We start from the raw sequence: 19,083 nt of genomic DNA on the forward strand, positions 1-19,083 counted from the left end.
AAACTGTGAATATTTGAGAATATCAAACACAGCCAACTTAATTATTATGGGACAGTCATATTAGCAGTGGTGGTCAGAAGAAATTATGTACAGAATATTAAATTATCAAATTTTTGGACTTGGTTAAATGACTGACGGCAGAACTCAGCTGGATTTGGACTGCACAGAACTACAAGTTTAGCTATTGTGGGTTCATTGTAGCAAGTACGCCAGAAACTTTCCTACTCTAAGTATATTCAAGGGCTTAGATACACCAAGCTACTCCGTATCAGGTAACAACTGCCCATGTCTGCACTTTTAACATAGAAAAAATATGAGGTAATCCAAGTTACTGTTATTACTAGTCCCGACTGTGAGGCTCAAAGGACAAGGCAGATGTCAAGGACAGGCAATAGGGAGGATGAGCTCTTACACTGCCTGGACCCGAGCAATGGTGTAATAAATGGAAAGTCCTCCCATTAAAGTATCAGAGATCCTGCAGGTACATATAAGACATTAGAAGACATGAGAAATGGTCTCATTTACAAGAACCGCACTTTTTCATTAAAGCTAATTATGTAATTATTATATAATTAAAGCAATCATGACCTCTTTGTGCTAAAGGAGAGAATAATATATTCACATTCATGTTTTCACTCTCAGAGGCCCCACTCGTCCTTGCTCCCCACAATTCCCTCTAGATCCAGTGACCTCCTTCCTCTCTCCTTCCTCCCGTCCTCCGGCTGCCCCACACCACCTCTCAAACCTTCCTGCCCTCGTGGTGTCTGGGCTTGGGTCCCTCTGCCCTAGTCCCCCAGCGACGCTGGCCAGCAGCACAGCCACCCGCCCTCGCGCCTCTGTCGGCACAGGGGGAGATGGCCACCACGTGCCTGTGCTTCACCTCCGTTGGGTGCGTGGGTCTGTGGGATGTTGTTGGGTGGGGGGGATTTGTTTTCGTTTTTGGAGGGGAAAGAAAATGCTGGGGAACTGAGCAGAGGAGAGGAATATCACACGGTAAGCTTCCGCAGTAGCACCTCAGTAGCAAATACATTCATTGGTCTCTTCTCTGAGAAAAAATGGCTAGAAAGACAACACTTCGCAAGACTTCTCAAGCTTTTTAAAAAGCTTTAAAGCTTTTTAAAAATAAAATCCATCCCAGAAAATCTGAGTAGCTYTCAGACTGGGTTAACGAGGTGGAAAAAGGGATGGACTTTTTCAGGCAGCACCCAGAATATCAACCATAGAACAAGCATCAACAGAATTAAAATAAGTGAAATTTAGCAAACCCTTCATCTCAATGAATCACCAGTAAAAGGAAAAAAAAAAAAATTATTACATGGAAACACTGAAGTGGTGGGAGTTTTATCCAGCAGAGGAGAAATAAGTGAAGGAGTCTTAACCACTCAAGAGCTGTTCATTTTTTCCTTAAAAACATGTTTGTGTGATTATAAAGTTCTGGAAAATCTAAGATATGAAAACAGGCAGACAATAACGCATATCACTTTGGGGTTTAACTTATTACTGCCTTTTCTGATAAATTATGGCAATTATACAAAAGTTCTTGGGTCGTGCGCATTGAGATTTATTGCAAATAAGACATAATATTAGCACAGGTAAGACAAAACCTTTCTTCAGGCTGGGCCATGGGAAGTACTCAGAGATTTTCCCAAACAACAGATATCACGTGCCCTACCCTCACTCCGCCAGCAGTGTTTAGGTCACCCCCAAAACAGCGAGCTCTAATCTTGCCCTAACCCCGTCTACTTCCACCCAGGCTCAGGGCAAACGTGTCGGTGCACAGTGAATGTCCTCGCCAGAAAGAGCAGCACCTCCGCCTGCCCCGAGTGCCGCGCTCCGCGCCCGCGCGCCCGCCCTGGCACCCGCCTCCTTGGCTCTCGTCCTCAGCACAGCCCTGCCCTTGGCCCCTCTCACCGGGGCAAAGGCCTGGCAGCCTCACCCCGGCCTAACCTTGGCCGCAGCTGTAGCTTAAATAATGTTTCATCGAAAGTAACTGTGAGGGGTCATGAGGCTTCCACAGAACCGGGCAAATAAAGGCCGCAGGTGCCTCCCTCCCAAACACAGCACACGGCACTGTCCCAAGAAACCGGACACGCCRAAGGGCTCGGAAATTAGACCGGGTTGTTAAGGGGCAATGGTGGTTGCTTTGTGGAAGCTTGTGCCTGTACTGCAGAGAAAAGCAGAGAGAAGCACCACAGGAACTGAACCACAAAATAATTTAAAAAAAATCTAATCTCATCAGACCCGGGGACGGTAGTTCCCAGAAAAAACCTAACAGAGAAAGCTTTTGGGGCCGAGTCCCGGCTGAAAGTGGCCTGAAACTGTACCCAGGAGGCTCGACTCAATCTCCTGTTTGCTTCTTGCTGTGTCCAGGGAACCTGGAGTTAGCAAAGACGACAGTCTTTGACATTTTCCTTCCTCCTAACCAAGGCTACCAGCAGAACTCTAACGTTTGTCCACCTCTCATGTCAAAAGGGACACCAGTATAGACGTAGGAATAAATACTTCTTCAAATGTACCTAGAGTTATGAGTCTACTTTGAGGAAGTAGATTCCTAACTTACTCCCCAGTCTCTATTCTTTCGGTAAGGCATCTTGCACATTTTTATGTATGAAGGGAATAACTAATTTGAAAAATGACCAGTAAAAAAATATTATAGTCAACTTTCCACAAGACCAAGATAAACAAAAATAAATTACAATAAATGATGGACACATACAAACAATTTACAGCAGTCAATCTTTAAAGACAATTATCTATTTAAATTGCCAAATGCAAACAGCCCACCCCACAGAACTGCACAGACTGCAGCGCTATCTGTCAGAAGTAGTCTGCACGTAGCTCTCTACTTACTGAGGTTTTGTCAGATCAGTTTAACATAATAAAAACACACAGTTGCACATATATGTACACAGTATCATTAAGTTAATTGGGTAACTTTTTAATTAACCAGTTTTTATTAAAATGTTGATTAACTTAATCTGAAATGACTTGTGGGAAAACATCAGTCTGTATTTTGCATTTGAAGTTTTGAATCTTGTTGCAAGAATCCAAGAATAAATCAGGCCAGTGGGTGAAAATGAAAACTATTTCAAATTCAAAGACATTCAATAACTACCTCTAATATTTTGAACACATAATTTTTTAATAAAATTCCCATTTCTCTACATTCATATATATTTAATTTAGATGAAGTATTTCCAAATTATCAGCATGAAGTACTTCAATTAAGCTGAAGCAATTTTGTACTCATTTTGAAAACCATCACCTCAACAAATAAAACCTGAAATCTTGACTTTCAATGCAATTTGTGACAAAGATTTCTAGAATCTTGAAAAGCGCCAAAGGGTCGGGGTAACTTTCCCTGCCAATTTCTAACACACACCACGTTAGCTCTGATGTCAGCTTATGAAAACAGCAGCTCCTAGAAAAACCACTTAATTTCCATACAAAGGCACGACACCATCTGAGCAGTCCACACGCATGCGAAGAGGGTTAGGGCTGGTGCCGCTCTGGATGAAAAGCTCGACATCAAAAAAAAAACAGCGAGGGAACAAGAGACGAGTAAATGCAAAGGAAGGAATTCTTTGGGGAGCAGTTTTTCTTGCTGACAATCCACCCATCTCACCTGATTTACTTGTTCCACAATAACAAACATGAGTGCGAGTGGATGTTTCTACCCTAACTTCGGGTCCTTCCCTGCYGCACGCACAGGAGCTTGGCACTTTTGAACAGCTCAGAGATTGCAGGGAAATTTCCTTGAAAGTCCCAAGGACCTGTGTATCTCTACAGTCTTTGAACCAACTGAAGAAACGCTGTGAGTACATGAAGACTGCCTGCCTCCAGCAGCATTTATTATTGTTTCAGCTACGATTAAATGGGACCTACAAGTATTTTGAAAAGAAGATCATCACATTTCCCTTGTAAACTCTATCCAGAGCAGTATGATTTTGTAAGAGTCGTCAGGAAATCAAAATACATTCCTTGTCTGCTATAGCAAAATTCCTATCTACTAATATCAAATGGATGTTTACTTATTTTTTTGTGCCTTAAAAAATGATTCAATTTAGACTTATATATTGATTAAAGCCAGTAGTGGGGAGAAAGAAAACTCCTCAAATAACAGAACTAAGCCACCGTCACAAAGCCGTGTGAAACCTGAGGTCGGATACCTTACAAACGGACGCCAGGGCATGTGCAGACGCAGGAAGATTCACAGAAGCTCCTCACTGTGGTGTAATGCAGATGAATATACATGACTTCAGTTGACCTTTAATTGTAGGTCTACGAAGGAGCCAAGAATGGTGAAACATAACATCTTATATTCCCACACTACTTAGCAGAAATGAACCTTGCAAACAAGCCTGTAAGCAGTACCTGAGGGACTTTTCACAAGGTGGTGAGAATTGCATTATCTCAGCCTCTTTCCCTGGGGAATACTAAGCCTGAATAACTCAACCCCAAAGCTCCCCTTCAGAATGTCAAACAAGTTATCTTCTTTGGTTTAAAGCTAATTAAGATGCAAACTGAACGCACAGTGCTACAGCATAGCTTCCTAACCCTAAATGAAGACATTCAGTATTATGAGGACACAGCTACTTCCAGGGAAAAGTTCCAGACAACAGAAGAACACTTTTCCTGCCAGTGTGCTTGGACTGAATGGCATCTATCTCTCGTGGTAACCAGACCTAAGCAAATTTGAACTATATGGTACTGACGTGTGTCTTTTCTTACAAAGGCAATCTCTGTTTAACAGACAGAATGATACTGTGTTTTCTTTACATGAAATAATTCCCTTCCTCGGGGAGGCAAATGCACCGGGGCACCGGTACTGCTGACTGATGAATGCTAAAACCTACTCCATTAAATAAAGGTAAGGCCATAACCCAAGAGAGGCAGCAGCACTTTATAATCAGCTCCCATTTATTCATGTCTCATAGAGGGCTGATGTGTGCTCAACAGATTGTTTCAAAAACAGCAATAATTCCAATAGYTTGTCTTAGACTCCAAGTCAATAGATTACTTATATTTTGGATTGTACCAATCTTCTAAAAAACACACACAAGCACATCTGATACATACTTATGTCCTCCATGGGAATTATTAATGCTCAAATTAAAAATGCATAAATGGAATTTTAGTATAAAATATGATGGATGAATCACCTTGAATATCAGAAGTAAAACTATTCAAATGGTGACTCTACATAAGATATTTACCTCTAACCCTTGTCCTAATCACGTGGAGCTCAGATTAGGGATAAATAGAGACAATGATTAATTCCATGGAGAACAGAAACCAGCAAAACATACTGCCCGGAGTCACTATGTTAAATCACGAAACTCATCACTAAGCTCCTAATAATGACCTCTGACAGACTTATTAAAATATGCGCTGAAGGAGAGCATTGGTTCTGACACATACACTCATATCTAAGTCACTGACATGCCTGCTATTTGTCACTCTAATGCAGACTGTTTTTAAATAGTGAATCATTCCATATAAAGGCAGATGAGTAAATCGCACCGTAATTCTAAAATTCATTTTTGTTTGACAACATGAGAAGTTCCCTAATGATTTCATACATGGTTTCATATGCAGTTTCTAACTCTCTTGCACAACCACAACAGAAGGAATGGGGACTGAAACAACATAGATTCCTTTGCTGCTGCTGGCTGCTCTTGCACTAAACTGTGTAAAATAAGCCACTACTGACACAAAGTACAGCATTTCTATTGCCTACATACATTTTTGCTGCAAATGACCTAAAGTAAAAAATATCAAGTAAGTGGCAATGCAAGATCAAAGAACACAAATCAAAAAAACACAGATCACAGAACAAAAACGTCCTCAACAAACACTTTAAAATGAAAGGACATAAAATAGCCATCACCTACGTTCACTGCCTGTGAAAAAAGAAATGCAATAGAAAGAAGGTCATCTGACATATCTATTAAATTACATGCTGAACATTTAAGAGCTTAGTTTTGCCAGACCAGCAAACCCCCCTTTATGTTTTGGACTCAACTTATGGTATTAGTATACTCACAGACTAAAATATAGAATTAAATACACGAAGAGAGAAAAATGGCAATGGAGAGTCCTCTCCCACTTCAAAATGCTGCACACAAACCACATTCATCATAGGATAATTAGTACTGTCATCAGTTTAGCAGTTTGGCTTTAAACAACTGTGCTACAAGGAGTATTCTCTTTCTCGACATCCTTGATCTAATTTGCAGCAACTTGTTTTTAAGCGGCAGATTCAAGTTGGAAGTATATCCGTACTATGTTAATTCCCACGCAGAGAAGGCAATAGAGCCCCCTGCAAAGGTGCTGAGGGTGCACCCTTTGGTGCTGAGTCAGTACCGGGCCACGACAGAGGCAAGCTCCCACAGTTCTCACCAAAGGGGCAGCAACCGTCATAAACAGATCTGGATTTCGTGAATAACCAGGGCAGTAGCTACTAAAGGAAACATCTTCCAAACCTGGCTTAATTTTGTTTTCCCCAAATTAAGGAGCTTTGCAAAATCAAGGCTTGCACTTCAACTGTTGCCGAGTTTGGCATATTCACCCTTGTATTTCTCTCATGTTTCTATGGGTACAAAAGRGTATAATGTTAAATCTTGGTCTTTACAGGAACATATGAATCATCAGTTTCATTAAACCAATAATTCTTTGACTAGCAAATGTCTGATACAGAATTCCAAATACCGTGGTATTGATGCAAGGAGCAAGTATATTCAAGGACAAGCACAATTTTCTCTTTGGAGATTCTCTGATACAGTGGTGTTCTGCTATAACTTCAAGACTTCACATTCACTTACGGATATGTCTATTCTTATAGCATATTCCACTTGAGTTTAAATCACATAGAAAGAGAAGAACATTGAAACTGCTATGTCAGATAAGAGCACTGGATCAGTTCCAGCCTTCTGTCTCAGAGTGTCAAGTACCATGTATTTCAAAGGAAACTGCAAAAATCTTCACAGGAGACAGCTCTCATTCAATAACATGGGCACATGGTACTTTTTTTTCTAACCGCCATTAGCTACTTTCTGGCTTTTGCCATGAAGTGCAAGAATCTTTGTCCTTTAACTTTTACTACCCTATGTGAATTCTTTATACATGCAAACAGCACTAAGGCACATCACCTCAAAACGCATCCCTCAGGGATTATATTGAGGGGTTCAATTAACATAGCGTAAACTGTAAGGCTGAAAAGATGCATTTAGTAAGTAAAAAGGAATATTTTGTTTCTCCCCCAAACTCCTCCTTTTCTACTCTTCCTACCAATTTCAGGCTAAGCAACAGTTTGACGTCATTTGGTTGTTAGTTGTTCTGTGCATTGGATTTGTACATAGATATCTTAATCAAGATTAGGGTCCCTTTTAGTCTTACATTAAAAGAATAAACTAAGTACATCCTTTTCAGAGGTGCTTACAGTCTTACAAAGGAACATGGGAAAGGCCTCACACTACAGCAGCAGAAATACTCACAGAAAGTATTTTGGTTCTGTTAATTTTCTTGGTACGTGTTTATTCATGCTCTGGATTTCAATTTGGCCAAATGACAAATAAATGATGACACAGACATATGCTGTACAATCACATCAGCAAGCCACAGGATTTTATTATTATATATAGATTAGGTATTTCTCTCATCTATCCATGACAGAAGAGGCACCCTGAAGGAAGAAATGGATTGAGATGTACCCGTTTGCTGTGTGTCTGGAAGCAGACTGGTTGATTTTGCAGCTGAGCTCCCATTTGCAAGCCCTGGCTATTTTCTCGCGTTCCTGTTGCCCTGTGAGGGCCACGTGTGACACAGGAACGGAGCCTGCGACCTCCCAGGCTCAGCTGCCCCGCACATCCACCACCCACGCGGACCAGAGCCTCTACCTGGTTACCGACTGCCAACATTCAACTCTTGCTTTCTAAGCTTTTCTGCATGCAACTAGGCTGTAAGAAAGAAGGCTTTTTTAAAAAAACTATTCACCCACTTAGGAGACACAGAAGACTGGACAGCGGGATTTGCAAAATGCAAAAATTACAGAACGTCTATCCCCCTCCTGTTGCAAGAGAGAGAAGTAAGGTGAAAACTGTAATCTCATCTCAGCTTCCTCTCTTTCTCCCATGCCTGCAGCACTCTTCATCACTTTGGCCAATCCAAAATTAACACATCAGAGATATTTATTATCTTACACTGTAATGCAGCACAAAAATGTCATGTATTACATTTCGGTCCCTTTAATTTGGTTTTGTAATTTATTTGTTGTGCTGTCCACTGGATTAAAAAAGACAGTTAGTTTTGATAAACAGTAAAATATACCATCAGAGTAACAAAAATAAATCTGCAGCAACCACGATTTTTGTTTTGAAATGAATTACATGGGAGTCTGTTGCTCTTTTGTAAATCAATTTAATATGCTGGGGTTTGGTTGTTTGTTTTTTTTATTTAATCATATTTAATTTAAGATGAATTTCTTGGGTAGACATGGCCTGAAAAGATGATGTGCTAATAAGTCATTTAAATCACATATGGTTTATTCAAAGCTTTGTTTGCCAGACATGTCAATGGGAAAAGAATAAGAAGGATGGCAAATGCAGAATGGAATAGCTACTCAAAAGATATCTGCAACAATTCACCGTTTGTATTTTTGTTAACCAGAATGTTCTGGTACATCCCTACTGGACACAAAAGAGTGGCTTCTACGACGCAYAGAAACAGACTACAGGCTAATTAACTAACCAAGACTGTCAGTATAATTAGGATCCTGAGCTTTTTCAGGAACACCAGCTTCCGCAGCTGGAATATCTAGCAACTACTGTAGCTTGCTTAATTGAAAAAGACTTGATAGAATTATTAGAGACTACAAGAATTTAAAACTTTTGATGAGACAGAGAATAAACWTTTTTTTGCAGGAAAATGCCAAAAACCAGAATTGAGCTGAAGCCAGGGAAAGAGGTGAATGAGCATGCAACTATAACCATTTGGAATAAATCATTTTTATGCTAGTCACAGTGTGAATGAACATAATTATATGCCTCTTAACTTTGCTCATGTTTTTCTCTTTCAGTTGCAAATCTGCTCAACTGTCATGTTTAGCTTTCTCTTCAAAATGTTACGAATACAGTGTAGTAACACATCTCTTTGACTATCTTTGGATATGAAAATCACAATCTCAAAATACCACGTGAGTCCAAGCATGAGTCCTAATACAGGTAGCTACAATGCTTTTTCTCTATACAGTTTTTCATATATAAGCAAGTGGAAGGAGAAACTGGAAGGGATTTTAGAATATTTTGATAGGTCAAATGAAATCAAGATATATTGCACTCTAATTGCTTGCACCTGTATGCCTGTTTTACACTGAAGAGTAATTAAATAATTAAAGACCCTGTAGATCAAAGTAGGAAGTGGTTCTAACTAGTAAGAAGAATTGYCTTATCTACCAGTCTGGGTCCAATCCTAAGAAATGCTATGTGTATATATATCTCTCTTCAACTAGTTGAAAAATGTTAGCTATTCTTCACAATTTTTATATGCAACATTAAAGGTAATATTCAGTGCATTTTAGAATATTTTCAAAATGAGACTTCCGCAACCTCAAAAAATCCTACAGTGAACAGAAGTTGACAACCTTATTAGCTAAAGAATTTGGGCAATTTTGCACAGGAAAAAGAAGTCTGTTTTCCTATATTTAAGAGACTATTTTGCCTTCACTTGAAATTTTGCATTTTGCTCATTCTAGCTGGAAAAAAAAAAAAAGCATCAGAAATAAATGATACCCAAAGCAGTGGAATAACTTGTGCTGGGACTCCACAAAGCTGGTTTAACTGACAGGAAAGATGTATGTTTGAAAATAACCGGTGGCAGAAAGTAAAGCAAGTCTTCTATTAAGCTGATTAATTATACAAGATTTAATGTCACTATTCCTCACTCCTAAGCGAAGGAACCGAGGCCCAAGGAAAACTAGGGGCCAAGCTGATAAGGATTCGGGAGTTGCGGTAGGCTCCAGACAATCTAGCCAGGGCACGCGAGGAACGAAGAGCGCAGGCTTGTATTCGGCATTATCTACCCCAGGACAGGTGGAGGCCTCTGTGGCCACAACGCACAGATTTTAACAAAACTGCACAGCTAGAAGAGCCGCATTATTCTGCCGTGTGTAACTGTGAACGAGGAGAGCGACGGGCTGCGCTGCCCCGCGGGCCCCGGCGCTGAGGAGACCCTGCGTCCCTGACGCCCTCTGCAAGCAGGAGGATGCTCCAGAGGCTACCAAGCCCTGCAAAGGGGCACAGCGCCTGCTCAGCTTCAGACCTTTCAGCTTCTCACACAGTTTGTACCGTGGGATCCCGGCACCCGTGCAGAGGCCAGGGAAGGCCTTGCAAAGCTAAATGTTCCTACCAGGAGAGCAAGGGAATATTTTCATTTAGTTGCCTCCTTCATCTAACATTTCACACCATCGTTATTTACGCCAGTCCTGACAAACGGCTGGATAAGATCCCCCTTACTTGCAGTCCCCCTTCCCCATTTCTCCAAAGTACTTTCTGCTGCCTCCAGTTCCCTTTCCTGCATGACCCTTGACCCCGGCTTTTCCATACTTCCCTTTCCTAGCCCCAACCTTTGGCAAATCCTGCATCCTTCTGAGTTTCTCTCAGTCTTCCCAAGCTCGGATATTTACACTGGCAGTTGTACTCCCCCAGCTCTAATCTGATCCTCATAGAACAGCAGGTTCATTTAATCACTGGCTCAAAAATTACAAATACATTTTATTAGACTTATCTGCTCTTACTGATGCAATGATAGTACACTGCAGTACTATTTAGAACAAGCTCCTGTTGCTAACCCAGTTGACTCCTGGTTTCTTTATAGTGAAATAAAGTCCAGGGAAAGGTATACATGGCCACTTCGCACATCAAAAAAGGCCACGGTGCAGACATTTGCTAAGTACAGTTCCCAAAAGGGACATGCGATTGCTCACATAAAGGCAACCTCAACACAGGAGCTCTATCTGAACACAAAACTGCCCTAGCTAGAAGTGCAAATCCTGAAGTTTGGGAATTAAGAACCTAATGCRCTGTGGCAAGACAGGGTCCTATCGATTTTCTGAAGTTTTCTGAATAGATTTCTTACGGGAGTAACAGAAAAGGAAACATTCCTTAAAAAACTTGCTGACAACATCATCAAACAAGAACCACATTTTACACAGTGGGCATGAAAGGTGCTCAGGGAGGCTGATGAGAAGCTGGTGACAGAACAGGGGAAGGTGCTTGCTGAGTTACATGAACCAGATTAACCCCTGGTAACGGCTGTGTCGGGAAGTTTACATCTCTTCCCTATACCCTTTGCCCCCGTTTTATTTGAACCTGATAATTCTGTCTTCCCTCCATTTCAAATGTCCCTTGCAGCTAGATGCATCTTGTCATTACCAGTCTCTTCTCAGCATCCTGAAAAAGGCGAGTTCTGCTCTTTTCCCTGTCCTTTGCAGGCTGCTTTAATTCCAAGCCAGCCATGTGGAGATGCTGGCTTGCGCAGTGAGTGTGAGCTACTGGCTCACCCGTCGCTGTTCTGGCTGCGGTTAGGGTTACGGCGCAGGCAAGTGGTGGGAAGCTTTCCACAGGGAGGCTGCGGCCAGGTGCAGAGACCACAGCCAGCATGAGTGGACGAAGAAAATGCACTAGGGTTTAACTCAACAAGCAAAACCAAAACCAAACATGAAATTAAACTAAAGCATATTGCTGCAAAATCAGCTAGTGTTGATTTTGCATCTAGAACAATATCCAGGGAGAAAAGTCTATTGAAAGCTTAGTATCAAGAGGAAAATCTGGGCCATCATTACCTTGGGAAAGTGCACTATTTTAGAACAACTTTGAACTCAGTCTGTCTCTAGTGTTGTTCAGGAAACTGCATCAGTAGCTCCTCCCAAAACATCACACTCTCCATCTGCAGGAACCTTAAGGCATGTTTAGGAACACATTTGTTAATGTATTTTCTGATACGTGCCATTTTCACCCTCAGAAAAAGCCTAGAAAAACAAAGCAGAGTGATTGTGGAGGCATACAGGTACTAAAGCACAGCTCAAAACTAATACGCCTCCCAAGGTCTGCAGCATCTCAATTTATGTCTAAGGCTGAAGTCCCAAAGCACAAACTGTGTGACAGAGTACACAAATACATATTTCTCTTAACAGTATCTGCCTCTGCAGAATTGCATAAAATGCTGTCTTCAGAGGTAAAAGAAAAGGAATAACACTGTTCCTGAGTATTAATACTCAGTCAGTGCRAAGTGACCGCGACTTCCATTATTTGCAGTTTTCACTTCTTGTTGCTTACTTGGAGCAGCTATTCCAGGACAGCAGGCAGTGCTGCCTAGCAATGCCACAGGCAGCCGAGCTTAAAATGCCCTAGGGCTACAGCAACTACCTTGCAGAATRAATACACACACACACAGAAACACACACACACAGAGTATATAAATTAAATTCATGCCAAACCTTTATGAAATTCTTGCATTTTAGGCACTCAAGATTTGCAATATTAATTCTACTGTACCACTGTTAACATGAAAAGGAGCCTATCCATAAGAAAAGTTAACCAAACAGTTTGGCCTCAACTTTTTGTTTTTCCTGGTTGCGTGAATTAGGTGGTAACACAATGGTGCTGCACAGATATAACATGTATTTGATACAAGGAAAAGGTTAAATCACTTACAAAAGTTATCTTCCTATCTAAAACGCAGCTTTAACTTAATTCTCTGCTTTTCATAGCTTACAATATGGCCATCAGACTGTGTTGAGATTTTGTATGAAATGTTTCATACTGGGAGCAATTTTATTTCCACAATCTGCAAAGAACCCATTCAGCTGTACAAAGATAGAGAAATGCAAGTTTAAAAAACTGTTTATCAGACACTGGCACTTCTCTTGCTTCTGTAATTCAAAAAGGATCTCAGTAAAGAAAATTGAATTTGGCAATCCATTAACATAGATTTGATGTTCTCTCTGTTCATCTCTTGATGTCTCACCCCTTTCAGAAAAATGAAAATAACTCATGGTTAAAGAGTGGCTGTTCCTTGTATTTGTCCACTATATTGGCAATTATTAAAACCCTGGAAGAGCTACTGAAGCTCTGCTAACTCACGATGGCAGAGAAGTTACTTGTTAACTCCATGATGAAGACAGAGCAAGGAGAGAAGGCACAGGAGGAAAAGCCAAGGAATGGCAAAGTTTGGGGAAAAGGCACAGATTAAACCAGCATACTAACTAGCACTAACTCTTCTGGAGAAAGAATTTCAATGTTATAGGAAGTTTTGTGTGCTGTGTTTGAACCTAGTCTCATCCCAGCTAAGTTTAGGGACCTGACTGAGCCATTTCAATCGAGAGCTTACTTGTCACAGGCGTCCCCTACAGTCGATGGGGGAAAAGCGGCAGTTCCAAGAGACAAATGAGCTTGCTGAAGGTCTGAACTGCCTTCTGACTATGCCAGTCCTGCTCCATCAAGTACAGAAAGCCCCACGGCAGCGACGGGCAACCTACAACAGGCACACCAGGACTGGCACGTGACACTTGTCACTCCCTGCACCATCACACCTCCCAGGGCAGCCGGCAGTTTGCGCTGGCTCCTCAACCCTACAGCTCAGATTTAAATGCCAGAAACAGGCTGTAGTAGAGAATGGGAGATGGTGGCAGAGATTAACGGAGGAATTAACCCTCTCCCTCTCCAAGGACCTGACCCACAGGGGAGAATTTTCGCAGGATGTGGCTTGATGCAGATATATATTTTTGGCTCAGGGCATTTATAGCTCTGCCTGGGGCAACTGTACTCCTAATTTAGGCATTACAGGCAGCTGCTTTAATACTAGCGGGATCAACCTAAGCCTGAAGTCATTCACACAGTCTGAACATTAGGCAATGTTGGCATTTTAAAGTGTGGAAAATTTCAGTTTTTACATCATTTTAAGTTTTTCAGTGCTCACAGCAGCATATAATAAGGGATGAGTTAAAGTATGTTATTCCAAGGGGTAAGGATTCTGCCTCAGAAAGAAAAACAAGTTCTCAGAGCTGTCTGGTGTATTTGAGGGAGTGTAACCTGTAGTCCTCTTTTAAGGAGCAGCACGCTTCTCTTGGGGCTCTAGCCTATTCTCGCAAGACACAGAGCCATGAGTTTACACTTCCCACCATCATCTCTGATCGCATGCTTCTTGGTTAAGGCTGCTAGTAGGGTGCATTTGCTCTAATGCCATCTTACCTTTGCTCAAGCCAGGTAAGAGGATGTGTCCTTTCTCTGCAGGACACAGGGGAGAAGGGAAGATTACAGAAGGAGAGAAAGGATCTTTATGCAATATATAAGGGCCATCCAGAGTCACACATCTAAAAGAACTCTACTCATTGTACTTTCACATAAAATCCTGCCTATGTCATAAGTTACATAAAAACTGTTCACCTGATTCAGGTACCACACCAAGCCTGCTTAGTCCCCCTGTAGTAAGGGTTACGGAAGCCTGTGTTTGAAGGGTCAGTGTTGTGGAGGCAAGTGACAGCCAGCTGGGAAACAAATGAGCACAATACTTTCTTCTAACCTCCTGGCACTGTGCCTTTCAACAGAAGAGAAAACAGTAAAAAGGCAAAATGTCAGCTACAAAACATTTTTCATGTTGTAAAATATAGTGTCCCCACTGAAATGCTTGATTAGAGACACACTGAGGGGCTGATACTTCACTAAAAAAAGTAGTGAGTTATTGCAAAAAGGTCGTGTGTGCACATGTGTAATGCAACAGAAAAAAAAAAACACTTAGGACTGAAAATTTGTATCTATGTCCTACAAATGTCATGTTAGCCTTTCAGATAAAAGTCTCAGCAGCACACGCTGAGCTATTAAGTTTAAGGACTCAAAACAGCTTTCACAAACAGCAAAAGAGACTAAGAGGATTTGGATATTTCAGCCCATCTCACCAGTTGACACTGAAGCTGACCATCCTGCTCCTATTAGTCACTCTGAATGAGCACTCTTTTCCCAGCAGAGCTTACTCATTTGCAAGATAAAAGGAAGACATTTCTGCACATGCCCATAATATTCTTCACCACTGGGGGCAGCTTTACATAAGACTGCATTCCCCGAAACCAAAGCAACAGTCGGACAGAGCCTTCGGAACGACAGTATGCAGAAGTGAGCCGCGCTTGGTCGCTGCACAGGCTGAGTCTCCCTCTGTGCTACAAAGCAGCCTCCTAGCTGGATTGGGTGCTAAGTGAGGGAACTGCTGGGCTATGGAATACAGATGTCTGAATTCAGATAGCTAAATGTTGCTTGGAGGAATCTAACATGCTTTCCTGTAAAGAGAAATTTTAAAAGCCAGGTTCCTAACTATAAAGATGCAAAAACGTAATATCCATGAAGATCCTATTACCTAGGAAGAATTTGACATTTTGCTGCGAATGCTGTGTTGGGATTGATTTATTCTTGGAGTGTTCTGCATGGCTGGCAAAGAATAATGTTCCAAAATCGGTCCATCTCCCAAGGGGTCCAATTTTTCTTCCTGGGTGTCAGCGAGCCCTGACTCACCACAGTGCAGCTGACAGGGGCTGCCATGCTTGTGGCACACTAAGCAAAAAACAAAAGACCTAAGGACGACCTTTGAACAACACAAAGGATGGGTATGTTTTTCATGTTATATATTTTTTTAATATATAGTTCATAGCCACTGCATAGCCTCTGCTTTAATTACTCCATAGACTTACCTTGATGTGATTTGTGATTACAGTTAAATTGCTTAGGGATTACACCTTTTTCCCAACTGTTTTGCAATATTTATAAAGACATTCTTTAAAAAAAAAAATCTGAGTAAAGAAAACAATGTGAAAAGTAGTTGAGACAAGCTAGGGATTTTAAATGACTGTTGAAATAAAGATTTTAGCATGATTTAAAAAAAAATGACTGATGTGTGGGGGGATAACTTTTCTAAGTTGTTTTTATTTCCAGGTTTCAATGTAATTAGGCTACTGAGCGGATCAGCTGTAGCTCTGGTAATAGCCCCTACTGTATTACTGACAATGCTTTCTTCTGCTGAACGAGGATGCCCTAAGGGCTGTAGGTGTGAAGGCAAAATGGTATATTGTGAATCTCAGAAATTGCAGGAGATTCCCTCAAGTATATCTGCTGGTTGTTTAGGTTTGTCCCTTCGATATAACAGCCTCCAAAAACTAAAATACAATCAATTTAAAGGTCTTAATCAACTCACCTGGCTCTATTTAGACCATAACCACATCAGCAATATTGACGAAAATGCTTTCAATGGAATACGCAGACTAAAAGAGTTGATCTTGAGTTCCAACAGAATCTCCTATTTTCTTAATAATACCTTCAGACCTGTGACAAATCTCCGGAACTTGGATCTGTCATACAATCAGCTGCAGTCTCTGGGATCTGAACAGTTCAGGGGCTTAAGGAAGCTGCTGAGTTTACATTTGCGGTCCAATTCCCTAAGAACCATCCCTGTTCGAATATTTCAAGACTGCAGGAACCTTGAACTGTTGGACCTGGGTTATAATCGGATCCGAAGTTTAGCAAGGAATGTCTTTGCAGGCATGATCAGACTGAAAGAGCTTCACCTGGAGCACAATCAATTTTCTAAGCTCAACCTGGCACTTTTTCCGAGGCTAGTCAGCCTTCAAAACCTTTATTTACAGTGGAATAAAATCAGTGTGATAGGACAAACTATGTCCTGGACCTGGAGCTCATTACAAAGACTTGATTTATCTGGCAATGAAATAGAGGCTTTCAGCGGACCTAGTGTTTTTCAGTGTGTGCCCAATTTACAGCGCCTCAACCTGGATTCAAACAAGCTCACATTTATTGGTCAAGAAATTTTGGATTCTTGGATATCCCTCAATGATATCAGCCTTGCCGGGAATATATGGGAATGCAGCAGAAACATTTGCTCCCTGGTAAACTGGCTTAAAAGTTTCAGAGGGCTGAGGGAAAATACAATTATTTGTGCCAGCCCCAAAGAGCTGCAAGGGGTGAATGTTATTGATGCAGTGAAGAATTACAGCATCTGTGGCAAGAGTACCACAGAAAGGTTCGAATTAGCACGCGCTCTCCCAAAGCCAACATTTAAACCAAAACTCACCAGGCCTAAACACGACAGCAAGCCCCCTCAGCCCCCAACCGTTGGAGCCACCGAACCGAGCTCCGAGCCAGAGCACGACGCAGAACACATCTCCTTCCACAAAATCATAGCGGGCAGCGTGGCCCTCTTCCTCTCTGTGCTTGTGATCCTGCTGGTGATCTATGTGTCATGGAAGCGGTACCCAGCCAGCATGAAGCAGCTGCAGCAGCGCTCTCTCATGCGAAGGCACAGGAAAAAGAAAAGGCAGTCGCTGAAGCAAATGACTCCGAGCACACAGGAATTTTATGTAGATTACAAGCCCACCAACACTGAAACCAGTGAGATGCTGCTGAATGGAACAGGACCCTGCACGTATAACAAATCAGGCTCCAGGGAATGCGAGGTATGAACCATTGTGATAAAAGAGCTTTTAAAAGCTGGGAAATAGTGGTGCTTTATTGAACTCTAGGGACTATAAAGGGAACGTTTTTCTCACTTTTCTGGCACAGCTCTTCCATGTCACTTTTTTTGTACATTCATAATACTGGTCATTTTACTCTCATACATAATCAACTCATTGAAATTTAAATACCGCAATCAATGTGAAGCCTGAGCTCTGGATTAATACAATACCTATTGTACAAACCCTCTACTGATTTCATTAAAGTCTCACTTGTTTTTAAATAGAAAACTTCTTTCATAACTAATCCACTGCACCTGCAGTGAGTGTGCCTCTGTTTAGGGATAAAAATGACAAAAAAGCAAAAAAACAAAAAACAAAAACCACCCCCTCACCCCCCAGCCCAAAACCCAACCCCTGCCCATGCTCTGAAACTCACTTTTTAACCAAGAACAAATTAAGGACCCAGGTACTGTAGCATCACAGGAATTCTGTGAGTTGTCTGAGCCTAGCGATGGTGCAGAGACAGCTCTGAAAGAGTGCCTGATTTCTGCCCAACACAAGACAGAATAAAAAGCCGGGGTGAGCTGAAGTACTGTCTTAGGAGATGAGCTATCACACCAAAAGCTAAGCAGAGAGAAATCTAGGCTTAATTAAACTCTATCCTGCAATTTTTATTTTTTTAAATTTTTCTGTACTGCATTATAATACAGTGTTTCTAAGGCTGATAACGACTTATTGAAACCTGTTTATGTGACTTTATACAAAAGGTGCCAGTGTTTATCCCTTATATCCATTTGCCTTTCAGAAAGTAGTCAAAAGGCATTCATTAAATGAGGAGCAGAAATTCCTTATTGATGCAATTAGAGGAACTCAAATGTGCAGTAGCAAAAGCAAGACCACTTCCTGCACACATTTGTTTGAGTGCTCATTAGAAATTCTCTTTTCAAGACTGTCAAAGACATTAATGTCATTTTCTTCTATTACTTTTTGTTTGCTGGGCTGGGCTTGTTAGGGTTTTGTGATGTGTTTTGCACACTGTCCCTCTAATAACTAAATGAAGCTTCATTACTTACAAAGCCAAACAGTGTACATTTTAGAAAAAACAGCTGTAAAGAGCTCTCAAAGAAAACTGGTTACTCACTAAGCTGAGAAGAATACATCCAAAAATCCTTAAAGATATCAGTTACAAAATATTTTTCCATTTTAGCATAATCCTGATGACGTTACAAGAATTCACAGATATTCATTTTTAATGTGAAGTCATTCATCAGTGGTTTCTGGACAAAATACAGATTTGTAATCTGGCTACTCCCTACCCTCCCTCTCCCAAAGCCATGTAATTTTACTGATTGCAGAAGAATATAACATCCCCCATATATCCAAATAAATCATATTTCCTATATATTTTGATGGTCTATTGAATAGCAAGGCTATCTTTTCTCATTTTTGAAATAACATGGCAGTACCTTTGCAGAAGCAAGTCATTAATTTAATTATCTCTATTTTGTAACTTGATTTAGCTTAGTAAACTGCACGTCTTCAGCCACTCAGGAGGGAGCGTTTCCACAAAGCAGTTT

The 19,083-nt window shown here is 41.2% G+C and overlaps 2 protein-coding genes across 2 annotated transcripts in view; one reads left to right on the forward strand and one right to left on the reverse strand.

The window, feature by feature from the left end:
* The window catches only part of CTNNA3 (catenin alpha 3), a 584,821-nt gene that overhangs the window by 296,601 nt on the left and 269,137 nt on the right, over window positions 1-19,083 (reverse strand). The window lies entirely within an intron of this gene.
* The window catches only part of LRRTM3 (leucine rich repeat transmembrane neuronal 3), an 89,434-nt gene continuing 86,276 nt past the window's right edge, over window positions 15,926-19,083 (forward strand). The window contains exon 1 of the mRNA XM_026059970.1: window positions 15,926-17,506. Coding sequence (XP_025915755.1) covers window positions 15,926-17,506 — 1,581 coding nt within the window. The remainder of the gene's footprint in view (window positions 17,507-19,083) is intronic.

The sequence above is a fragment of the Apteryx rowi genome, unplaced genomic scaffold, assembly GCF_003343035.1.
Source record: "Apteryx rowi isolate R43461 unplaced genomic scaffold, aptRow1 scaffold_162, whole genome shotgun sequence".
In the NCBI taxonomy this organism is placed as follows: Eukaryota; Metazoa; Chordata; class Aves; order Apterygiformes; family Apterygidae; genus Apteryx; species Apteryx rowi.